Source organism: Protopterus annectens, chromosome 4.part0, assembly GCF_019279795.1.
Source record: "Protopterus annectens isolate FY-2018-M chromosome 4.part0, PAN1.0, whole genome shotgun sequence".
In the NCBI taxonomy this organism is placed as follows: Eukaryota; Metazoa; Chordata; order Ceratodontiformes; family Protopteridae; genus Protopterus; species Protopterus annectens.
In genome coordinates this window covers 253,648,615-253,661,418 of record NC_056733.1, presented here as the reverse complement: position 1 = coordinate 253,661,418, position 12,804 = coordinate 253,648,615, and the positions used below count along the sequence as shown (strand labels likewise).

Below are 12,804 nucleotides of genomic sequence, written 5' to 3'. Positions count from 1 at the left end.
GTCCTTCAAGGATGCAACTGCAGTCCTGACATATGGATTGTCCTGCCTCAGGCAGCCCTTCGGTCGGCCGGATTCCAAAGTCTGGGTCCGGCGTCGGCTGATGTCGCCCTTTCCCCGATGTCAGAGCGCCTGGGGTATAAAAACGTCAGCCGACGCCATCTTCTTCAGTCTTTCTTGCCGCGTGGTGCCTGAAGCAGAAGCAGTTCGCAAGTGCCGGTCGACCAGCTCCTGTGTTTTCAGCTACTGAAGTCTTCAAAAAAGCTAAGTACCCCATTGGGGACCTTTTCTTGCCTCAGCCGATGTCAGATAAAAGTGAAAAAGTTAATAATTGTTTAACTTGTGGGAAACAAATACCTCATAAGGATTTCCACTCTTACTGCTTACCTTGCCTAGGCCCAGAACACAACGTCTCGGCCTGTGCAGCTTGTGCCTCTTTCAATAAACGCACTCTTAGGCGTCGGTCTGAGTTTGCACAGGATTATTTTGAGCTTCCGACAGCACATTTACCTAAAAAACGGAAGGATAAGGACCGATACCCGCGGTCCGCGGTCTCGGCCGACACCACACTTAGGCCTACCGCGAGTGTCTCTGTCTCTTCTGAGCCAGTTTCGCAACCGCTACAGACCGACGACACTGCTCCATCGGTTACTTCGGTACCGGAGGCCAGCTCGGTGCCGGTTTATGTGCTCCCCTCTGAGACCGTAGCCCAGGATATTTCTGACACCATTCCAGTGGATAAGACTACTCCAGCACGTGGGGTTGCCAGGCCTCCAGTGTCTATGTCTATTAAGGCCTACACATGTGCTAAGGCTGCCAAACAGGCTAAGTCTCTCCCTCCAAGATCTGTTTCTCTGGGATCCACTTCTGGTTCTCAAATTTTAAGTTTAGCTGAGGACCTTATTTCTTTGATTAGGGGTTCACAGCCTCATCCAGATAGAGGCTCTCAGACGCCTTCTGACAAGAGGCCTAGGGTTGAGCAGGTAGACTCCCAGTCCTCCGATGAGGCCTCAGGTGATTCTGCACATTCAGACTACCAGGAGGAGGCCTTCCCGGCCTACGAGGATTCTGATGCGGAGGAATCTATTCCCTCTGCTTCTCCTCCTGAGGAGTTTTCCTTTGGGAAACGCTTCATTCCATGAGGGAACACTTCAAATGGCAAGGCCAAGAATACTCAGATTCTAGGAAAAGGTTAAGGGAATTTTTAAAGCTACCTCAGCATAGACCCTTAGCTATTCCTCCAGTTTTAAATGTTTTAGATGATGTGTACTTAGAATCTAGTGTTTCCCCTGACTCCCTCCCCCCTGCTCCTGTCAAGCCAGACAGGTACTACAGGGTCCCAGACACACATCAATTTCTGTACAAGGGCCATATTGCTGACCCTGAAACTATTTCTCAGGGGCCTAAAGGGGTTTCCTCCACTACTGCTAAGAACCCACTCCCTTCGGAAAGAGATTCTAGGGCTTTAGAAAGGTGGGGCAAGAAAGTATATACATCTTCCACCCTTTCTATGCGAGCATTAAATTGTCAATTTCATATGATTCAGTATCAGGAATACATGTTGGATGACTTGCAAAAGAAACTGGCTTCCCCTGAACCATTAGATAGAAAGGGGTTACAGGAATTGGTTCATAATACTAAGCAGGTTAGCAGCCATTTCCTTCAGTGTGGATATGATGCATTGGAAGCTTCATGTAGAGCAGCAGTGACAGGTGCGGTCATACGCAGACATGCTTGGTTAAAGGAACAAACATTGCCAGACCATGTGAAAATTAAGCTTTTGGACACACCACTAGAGAAACATAAGCTATTTGGTGCTACTGCACAAGAGGTTTTAAAGAAAATAGAGGAAAAGGCAAAATCAGTGCAAACAGTCAAAGATTTCCTCCAGGTACAGCCTCCAAGATTCAGCAGGAATTGGCCTTCTAAACATTGGTACTTTCCTGACACAGACAAATTTCAAAGAGGCAAAAACAGACGTGGCAGAGGTAGAGGGCAAACTTGAGGCTCCTACAGAGGACGTCAATGGCAGCCTCCGAACCAGAGAGGTGGGGCAGGACCTTCCACTGCTCCGCCAGGACAATCTCAGTGACTTGACTTTGACTACGCCATCCAGGGCTCAATTAGAAGCACCTTTGGGCGGAAAGTTATCTTTATTCTCAAAAAATTGGCACAATATTACAAAGGACAAATGGATACTGGAGATAATAGACAAAGGATACAGATTCCATTTTCATACACTGCCAACAAGACATGGCAGGCCAAACCTGCCACCAAATCAAAGGGCAGAGGCACTCAAACAAATAACAAACCTACTTCAAATAAGAACAATAGAAAAGGTTCCTTCTGCAGAACAAGGCCAAGGATTTTATTCAAGACTGTTCCTTGTTCCAAGAAAAGAAAACCAATGGAGACCCATTCTGGACTTGTCCGCACTGAATACTTACCTTATTGTGCCAAAATTCAAAATGCTGACTTTACAGCAACTCCTTCCCATGCTGGGCAAGGGGTCTTGGCTGGTAACTCTGGACCTCAAGGAGGCATACCTGCATGTCCCAATCAGACAAAGTTGCAGAAGATACCTCAGATTTCTTACAGGCTCAGAGCATTATCAATTCTCAGCATTGCCCTTTGGCTTATCTACTGTGCCCAGAGTGTTCACAAAATGCCTGGCATCAGTAATTGCACATTGCAGACTTCAGGGGATACAAATATACCCTTATCTGGACGACTGCCTTATACAAGCGGACAGCCAACAAGCCTTGTTAAAAAACTTGGACTATGTCATTCACCTACTGCAGGCCTTGGGATACACAGTCAATATTCAGAAATCAAGTCTCGTACCATCCCAACAAATACTTTTCCTGGGTGCCACACTGGACACAAACACCCAGATGGCGTTTCTGACAAAAGAAAAACAAAAACAATTACCAGAATACTTCAGAAGATTGGCAACACACACCCAGATGACTGCAAGGAAAATCCTGCAGGCCCTGGGTTTCATGGCATCTTGCATTCTTCTGATTCCACATGCAAGGCTGCATATGAGGAAATTACAATGGTACCTAAAAAGTCTATGGTCTCAGCACAGCCACAGCCTGGAAGCATTGATCCCACTCATTCCATGCCTTCAAAAGGAATTTCTGTGGTGGGCTCAAGCAAGCCAGAAAAACAAAGGTCTGCCTTTCAGCAAGCCTCATACAAGTCAAACCATAACAACAGACGCCTCAGACCATGGATGGGGGGCGCACATGGAGGGCAGATGCATTCAAGGACAATGGATACAAAAAGAAAAGCACCTGCATATCAACCAAAAAGAAATGCTGGCAGTGATACATGCAATCAAGGCCTTCGAAAAGTTCATGCATCAGGGCCATCTACTAATAAAGACAGACAATACCACAGTTATGTGGTACATAAACAAGCAAGGAGGTACCCATTCATACCCTCTTTGCAGACTGGCAATGAATCTCTGGGATATTTCCCTACAATTGAAAATAGAGCTACAATCCCAGTTTGTACCAGGGAAGGACAATGTTCTGGCGGACAGCCTAAGCAGAAACATCATGGATCCACACGAATGGATGTTGCATCCAGACATTTTCTTACAAATAGCTCAAGCATGGGGAAGGCCGGATATAGATCTTTTTGCCTCCCACTTCAATCACCATCTGAAAAAGTTTTGCACAAGGACATACCATCCTCAAGCATGGAAGGTGGACGCTCTCTCCTTCAGTTGGAACTCTTTAACACTATATGCCTTCCCACCTCTTCCTTTGATGATCAAGGTGTTACTAAAGATCAAGACAGAGCAACCGAAAGTCATACTGATAGCTCCAGACTGGCCAAGACAACACTGGTACCCACTGCTACGGAGCTTGACACACACCAATCCATGGTTCCTTCCTCAATGGCCATTTCTTCTGACACAGCACAATTACAGGACACTACACCCCAGCTTGAAAACACTGAAGCTGACAGCTTGGAAGATTCCATGACTATTACTCAGGATACACTTTCCAAAAGGGTAAAAGATATCCTGGAGGCGCGCAGACCTTCCACTAGAAAAACATACTCAGCAAAATGGAAGAGATTTCTTATCTGGAACAGCAAAAAGGGTCAAGACCCATCAGTGATGAGCATTCCACAGATCCTGGAATACTTGGCTGAAATGCTCCACAATGGCCTTTCATATTCTTCTATAAAAATACACGCTTCAGCAATATCTGCCAAATATAACACTGATCCGCCTGTATTTTCTCACCCATTGCTAAGACAGTTTCTAAGAGGTATAAAGAACATCAACCCTCCAAGGAAACCACCAGTGCCTGCATGGGACCTCAACTTCATGCTGGAAAAATTAACTCTTCCTCCCTTTGAACCAGCAGCATCTTCAGAGTTGCAATTTCTGTCTTGGAAGACAGCCTTCCTGAGCTACAGGCCCTTATGGCAATACAACCATTTCTCATTTTTCACCAGGACAGAGTTTCTTTGAGAACCAATCTGTCATTCATGCCAGAGGTGGTATCCAGGGTGTCCCTGAATCAAGCTATTCACCTGCCTACCTTCTTTCCCAATCCTCAAAATAAAGGAGAGAGACTTCTGCACACCTTGGACATACACAGACAGTTGCGCTACTACTTGGACAGAACAAAGTCTTTCAGAAAATCTGACCAGCTTTTTGTAGCTTTCGCTGCTGGATTGCAGGGAAAAGCAATTTCCAAACAGACAATTTCTAAATGGATTGGAAATTGCATTCGATTCTGCTACTCTTTTCATTGAAAAACTGTGCCAGCTGACATCAGGCCACATTCCACCAGAGCTACAGCCACCTCCACAGCCTTTTTATGAGGAGTGACAACAAAGGACATTTTAGAAGCTGCTACATGGAGCTCCGTGCATACATTTTCCAAACATTACAACCTGCCTTTATACTCCAGGTCCAGAGCAGGGTTTGCCTCTGCAGTCCTGCAGGGCATTTTAGCTACACCATCTTTGTCTTAGTGCCTACCACCCCCAGGTTGGCTATGGTATTCAACCTATATGTCAGGACTGCAGTTGCATCCTTGAAGGACATAGTACAGTTTTGTACCTACCATAAATGTAGATGTCCGATAGGTATGCAACTGCAGTCAGGTTTTCCCTCCCACCTACCCATCTGTGGTATACTTTTGGGTTTCTACCCCTCATTTTAGCTACCTGGGATAATCTTTTATGGTGTATTTGTTTTTATGCTGTTGTACTTGTCTGGAATTTTTCCTCTATTTTTCAAAATTTAGCCTTCCTTAGAGGGCACCTGGCATCTGGGGCAAGAAACACTGAAGGAAGATGGCGTCTGCTGACGTTTTTATACCCCAGGTGCTCTGACGTTGGGGAAAGGGCGACATCAGCCGTTGCCGGACCCAGACATTGGAATCCGGCCGACCGAAGGGCTGCCTGAGGCAGGACAACCCATATGTCAGGACTGCAGTTTCATACCTATCGGACATCTGCATTTATGGTAGGTATAAAACTGTACTTTTCTCCAGTTCCATTAATAGCCAGGTTTCCTTCACACTGTTCTAGTACACCATATTGTTTTGGCCTTGCGTAATCCACCTTCATGCAAACTCTATGCGAGTCAGTGGAAAAGATTTACTTTTTGGGCTAGTTGCAAGAATGTTGATCCTTTTTCAGCACCCACTGATAAGATCCTAGAAGTTTTAGCCTCACTTTTTGAAACAGGAGCCTCTCGATCTACCATAAAATTCAATTAGCAGCTGTTTCTAACTTCCATAATGGCTTTGGAGAATCATCTTTGACTTCTCATAAACTTTATAAAGCATTCTTAAAATGAATACTCTTCTTAAAACAACCAAAAAAACTCCTACTTCTCCTTCAGATTTAAACTTAGTACTACAGACCATTGTTCAGCCTCCCTTTGAACCATCAGCTAAATGTGATCTGAAGTTTTTGTCCTGGAAGACTATTTTCTTAGTGGCAATAACTTCCAGAAGAATTTCAGCAATACAAGCATTATCATGTAGCCCTCCTTACCTGATTTTCCACAAAGATAGTTTCATTAAGAACTAATCCATCCTTTTTACCTGAGGTTGTGTCAGAGTCAAATATTAACCAGACTGTTCATTTACCTGTATTTTTTCCTAATTTCTCTAACAAAAGTGAATATTGTTTGCATTTGCTAGATGTTCGCAGGCAATTGCGCTTCTGTCTACACAGAACCAAGAATATAAGAAAATCTGATCAATTATTTGTATCCTTCTCATCTGCAAGACTTGGCCAACCAGTGAGCAAACTAATGCTAGCCAAATGGCTCAAGAGTGTATATTGTTTATCTATAATGAGAGAATCAGTTTACCTAGACCTTTAAGGGCGCATATACACAAGCTGTTGCTACTTCAACAGTTTTTCAGTCTAGGGTTTCCATGGATGATATTTCTGCAGCATCAACTTGGGCTACACCTCTTACCTTTATTACTCATTAGAAATAGGATATAGTCTCCAGGGGAAGAGCATCTTTTAGTTCTATGGTGCTCAGGAATATCCTTCCTTGAGTCCTCCAAAGGTCCGAGGTAGCTAGGGAATCTGTCCTATTTCTCGAGGATAAAAGGAAAATTGACAACATCAGATAAAAAAGTTATGTACTCACCTTAATGTTCCATTTGTGTTGTCTGTTTTCATTTATCCTTGACTTCCCTCCCTTCTTCCCCCTGCCCTTCGAAGTTTTTTGATGGAACGCATAATGACTTTTTTGCCACTAGTTTTATTGGTACATGATTCCAGATATGAATTCTATGAAGGCTGTTGGGTTACTACTTACATTGTCTGGGTTTTTTTTTTTTCCTGCAAACTCGATCTGCTGTACTTGGGAGAGGAGCTTTCTGGGTAAGGGTAAAGACTGACAGTTTTTGGCCTACGTAAATTGTAGTAACATCCAAGTCAGTTCTGATACTCTGAATCAGGCACATTTGTCGAAGGTAAATAAAAATGGACAACACAGATGGAACATTATGGTGAGTACATAACTTCTTTGTTGGCGGTAATGGGGTAGAATAAAGAGAAAAGCATAACACTGCCAAAAGAATAGCAGGATGCATTTGCCCTAGAGAGGAGTTTGATGGTGTCCTTTTTGAAGGAGCTTCATGTGGAAAATATTCATAATCTTTGTATGCAGACTACAGTGGGTTGGGTGATACTGGAGCCTGTGCGTTTAAAAAATGGGACCTGTTGTCTAGACACACCCCTTGTCCTGGAGGTATGCCCGAACTTGGCTGTTTTTGGAATATTGTGGCTCAACCAGTTAAGATTGCACTGGGAGTTTGAACTAGATGACTTTTCATTTTTTGCCCCCCCCCCCCCCCCAACATCTTTATTAAAGCTACACATATGACAAAGGCAATCTCACATTTATATAAATGAAAAACATGCAAAATGATATCACTTTAGTTGCAAACCGTTTACATCACAGACACCATTGAAATAACTGTAGTTGCAAACATTTTCCATCACTTATAAACCATCCAGTCACTGTCCGTTAAGCATTATATGGTTCATTCAAATCCTGCTTCTTGAACCTCATTCCTGCTCTGCATATATTGTCTCTTTGTGAATTGCTTATGCAGTCTCTCTTCCCAATCCTTTCTAAGCTCCTCTGATTGATTCTTATAATTATCATGCAACATTTTATATGCTTTACTAATTATTCCTTTTTTAGCAGCAGATTCTGTTCTAGATTCTATTAAAAACTCTGCTAGTGCTGGTCTTTCCTTTACTTTCTCTCTGCCTATAGTCTGATACCAATCCTTGATAGGGAAGGCAAGCTCTAATCTGCAGTCAAAATAAATTCTTGGCCTCTTTCCTTTGTTACCTTTACCTTTCTAGTTATTTTCTTCCAATACCCTGGTTCCTTTGCCGGTTTGGCTTCTCAGTTTTTTGACTGTAGTTTCTTATTCGGGAATAGTAGCATGCAGGATTATAGGCTCTAGAAAGCCAGCAATCCTTTTGGCACTGTGAACTGATTACAGTCCAGGTATAAATCTATTTTCAATACACACTTTTTATAACCACAGTAAAATAATATTATATTAAACTACATTGTGGAAAACCAGAGCCTGCCCCAGCAAGCAGCAGGGATAAGGCAGTTAACAGTTTTGTGAACCTCCAGCTCATCAAAGGGCACACACATGCACACATCCACCTAGGGGCATTTTGGAGTGTCACAATTTTAGCCAGAATAGCACTTTGTCAACTAGGGTTGCGGGGGGGGGTCACATTTCTCTAAAATGCAGAAAACGTAGAGTTAATGTGGGACTTCAAGTTGTAAACAAGTATCATTTAGTAGCAGCATGTACTTCTAGCAAGTTGAAGTGCCCCATTATCCATCTGTTTTATTCTGCCTTTGATTAGGTCAGCCTTTCCTGTTTGTTATATTTTAGGGGCCTGTAGATTTCTCTTCACCAGTTTTCTCTTGTGTCTCCCCTAACCTTGAATATCTCACCGCTGAGATTTCACTGATCTTACTTTTACTATTTCGTTCACATTTTCCTTTATCCCTCCCCTTTAATATGTCTAGAATTTTAAGCAGTTCTGTATTATCGTCATTTGGCACAGCATGAGTCCACAATTCATCCTCTTTCTCCAGTGCATTTACTAATGACTGATATTGCATACCTCAGTTTTTCTTGAACACAGAAATGTGCTTTACAGAAAAGAAAAATCATGTTTGTGCTATGCTTCTCTAGTGGCACTTAAGTCCCTAAATTTAGAGCAGGTTGGATTCTCTTTGTAAACATGTTGCTGTTGTGCTCTTTGTATACAAGTGCTATTTCAGGTTCTGTCCATCTCGTTTTAGAGTTGTAGGCAGCCTTAACATAAAGAAAATGTTTTATGTATACATTGTTAAATGTTTTTACATATTTTTTTATTATTCTCAGTATGTATCATATCTGGTGCTCTTGGACTAATGAAAGTAATGGTTTTAAGCTTTTTTTTTCTTTGCATTGTCATTTTATCTTTAGCAGTAGCATTTGTCAGCTGCAAGTTGTTATGCTAAGTTGTGGTTATTTGTGCGGTGGTTTAATTAGGTTGCCCTTGTGGAACACATTTCTTCTGGGTCTTTTGTTTGCTAATTTTAGCACTTTATTATTTTTGAGGAGCTAGAACTGTGGTAAGTCAGCTCTGACCTTGTGCTGTGCCCCTGAAATATATTTTTTTCACATTTGTTTTTCAGAAATGTTTAAAGCTGTTACTTATTGCAACCTTATGCAAGAAACGGACTTGAATAGCCAGTTGCCTAAGTGCTTATTAGAGCTAATAAAATATATTTTATGGAACACTGTGCTGCCTTTCCTTTACTCTTACAAGGCACATCTGTTTTTTTATAATAGTTGTTTTGTTTCCCTTTTCGCTTTCCCTTGGAGAGTAACTTGTTTTCCAGTTAACACTTTCAGTAATAGGGGGGTGTAACTTAGGACTATTTGGGACCCCACCCTTGTTCTTACTCGGTGGTAAACATCACATGATGATGTGATCACTCCCTCGTGAGCTTTGCTGACAAATTGCTGTAGTTGTGTGTGTGACTGCAGCTGATTGAACTGCTGGGCTACAACTTGATGTCAGTTCGCCTATTGATAAACTGGTGTCAATTGGTCTAAAGGAGTTAAAGATTACATAGTAAAATAGACAAAATGATACATTGCTTACATTTCATCTATAAACCTGTTTTCTTGGATTGTCATTTAGCTGTTGAGGTTGTACTTGCAAGCAGACTTGAGTCTGTCAAAAGTATCTGTAGCTTCTTGAAGTGTGCTTTCTTAGAATGGTAGTAGTAGCTGATGTCTGAATAGTTATGGTGCTGTAACTTAAATAATTAAGCATCAGATGAATTGAAGCTAGAAAGTATTTATTGTAACAAATGTAACTGTCAAATGAAGCTAAGGTGAAAAGTTGGCAAGACAAGTGCATTTCACACTTTTCAGTATGTTTCAAAGTGCCTTTAGTAGGACGGTAGCATTTCACCCATAGGTCTTAAAATGCAACATGGAAAACATAAAATAAAAATAAAAGTCTGAAGCTGTGTAAAAACGGTAGTACACACATGACATGAACTGCTACTTGTATTTGATTTCTCTTGTCTGTTTTTCTTCAGGTTTACCAAACGAGCCTCTGAGATGAAAGATCTTGAGGGTGATGTTATTGCAGCTTCTTAATGTGGAAGTCTTCAGCACTAAGAACCAATAAAGCAGACCCTTGGGAATCCTTAGATGTGCCAGTTAGGGAAGGCTGACCAAAGCAGTAGTGATTTTCTATTCTTGCTCTTGGTGGACTTTCTGAGCATTCGTTCATTCCCAATGGCACCAAACAATGTTATGTCTGATCTAGTGATTTGCACTGTTTACTTCCCCTCATGTTAAAATCACTGTGACCTGACTCCAGAATGTCATGACTTCTAAAAGCCTTTATTACCTGATCCTACTGTGAATTTCTGGTATACCTGTTCTCAGTAGTGCAAAATGAAAAAAATGTTTTATGTTACTATTTAATGTCTTGTTTAACCAGTTAAAAATGCATGTGATCCTTTGTTTACATTTTGTTTTGTGCTTTTTGTTATTGGGGGACCAGGCTGAAGTGTCATGATGCTGACAGGATTGACTGAGGCTGTGTACTAGAATGTAAAGCAGATACCTGTAATTGTTTGGACATGATGGTGAGACACTGGAAACAATGGACAGAATGGGAACACCATTAGAAGCTGAGGTGGACTATGAAGACGGATGAATGGGTGTGCAGTCACCATTTGTCAGCTGGGCCTGTACTGTAGTGCTTGCAGAGTGACATTTGAAGGCAGTAAAGCTTTCTCTCATAAATTATTGCACAGCAATGAATGTTGTATATGGTCTGTAGAAATGATTTCTGTTTTAAGGCTGGGTTAGGGACATGTGATCAAAATAATGCCATAACTTGATTTTGCTAGACGCTACTGCTTTGCCTCTTGGCGTTGGGATTTTCTATCCAGTGTTAAGTCTATCCTCACTATATTCTTAGCACCCACATGTCTGAGACAATTTGCGGCCAGGCTGCTGGGTTAAGAGAGAACACAGGGGAAGGCGGATGAGTGACAGGAGAAAGGGCCGGGATGCCCTGAATCTTGGCATAGTAATTCTTTAGCAGGTAAGTGGTCTTTTTGGGAAGATCCCCTTTTATGTGGTTTGGAAGCATTATCCTCCTGCCATTTCCTTGTCATACTTTGACTCTTGTTAGGCTGGGATTTTTGTTTGCTGTGCCCTTTGAAGTTGGACACCTTGTTAGGGGAGAACTTGGGAATATGAAACATTCCTGATATCTTATTTATCAATATATCTCTATCATCCCATTCCTTGAGAATCTGGGTATCAACAGGGCCTAGCACAAATTCAGAACTTAAAGGAGCATTCAAAATCTTGTGTTAGAAGTCCTCAGAAAAATTGTGGTTAAGTAACTACGCAAACCTTTGCAATGCAACAGAAGTGGCTGAATTTCTAGAAACTGTCTGCACCTTCCAAGACACTCCTCAAAGTATGTTTCAAAATCTGAGTCACATTAGAAACAATCTTGTTCAGCAGGCAAAGCTACAGTAAAGTAATCTAAACTGTAAGCATGTTGCAAAATAATAATCCACATAAAGCCCTGGTAATTTAAAGTTCACGGAGACAACTATTTTCCCTAAGATTCTAACTACTAAACAGTTTTATCCATTGGTGTAGGGTTAGAAAAAGCCCCAATGCTCTCTTGTTAGAGTTGGCATCTAGAGAAATCGCAGCTGGGTCGGCTGACAATGGAGCAAAGAGCTGCAAGGTCAGAGTACATCTTGTACTTCCTCTAGGAACTGGTTCACTAGCCAAAGGGGTTTTACATGCCATTTTAAAGACATCTTGTTAGGCCAGTAACAGAGGAGGAGCAGGAGAAACATTTGGAATCCCATCCTCAATAGTATAAACTCTGCCAGTCACTGGTAAAGCTCCAGATTGCTTCTAGTCAAATACATCTCTAAACTTAGCTAGCATCTGTGGAAAGGTGAACGCTTTATTAGGTTTTTGAACATGTTCATCTTTTGAAGAATCAGATTGGATGGATTCTGTGTTCAGTACTGTCTGCATCAGAGTCCTCTTCAAAATCTGCAGTACTAGACTGACCTCTAGAGAAAGTAGCCCCATAGGCATTCTGAATAGACGCATAGTCTCTGAGATTTGCTGACTGTAAAACACTCTTGGCTAAGGAAACCCCATTTTTTTTGTTTTTTGGTACTGGAAACTACACTACAGGACAAAATATCTGAGGACTCTGTATTATGTCTACAACGTGGATCTCTTACCCTGGACCTCACCTACACCCAAAGTGTTTGGTTCTACCAAACATGAACCAGGTACAAGTCCTGGTTCAGTTCTTGTTTTCTCTTAAACCTCATTCTTCCTCCAAAACATTTTTTCTGCATGTATTCCCACAATTCCCAATTTACTCCTACTCTTTCCTATGGATCTGACTTCCTATTCTTTTGTCTGTTACAATATTCACTACTTCAAGTATAGTTTGTATAGATTTTGATTTCCATTTTCTAGTGGTTTATTTTTTGCCAGCCACCAGAATTAAAATTAACAATGCCTTACTATGTGTAGGCAAATCAGATTCTGTATCCCAGCTGAAAAAAATGTTTCTGTAATTGCACTTGATTTGCTAGCCCAGTATTCGTGACAGAGTACTCCTGTGTGGAATTTTTAAAGTCTACCAACTTGTTACATTTTGAGAATATGTTCTCCCAGGTATCGCTTTCTT

At 41.7% G+C, this 12,804-nt stretch overlaps 1 protein-coding gene across 3 annotated transcripts in view; it reads left to right on the top strand.

Annotated features, from left to right (window-relative positions):
- The window catches only part of LOC122799289 (transmembrane protein 248-like), a 665,932-nt gene extending 655,351 nt beyond the window's left edge, over positions 1–10,581 (top strand). For all 3 annotated transcript variants that reach the window (XM_044068247.1, XM_044068249.1, XM_044068248.1), the window contains one exon: positions 10,145–10,581. In XM_044068247.1, coding sequence (XP_043924182.1) covers positions 10,145–10,165 — 21 coding nt within the window. In that variant the 3' untranslated portion in view covers positions 10,166–10,581. The remainder of the gene's footprint in view (positions 1–10,144) is intronic.
- The last annotated feature ends 2,223 nt before the right edge of the window (positions 10,582–12,804 follow it).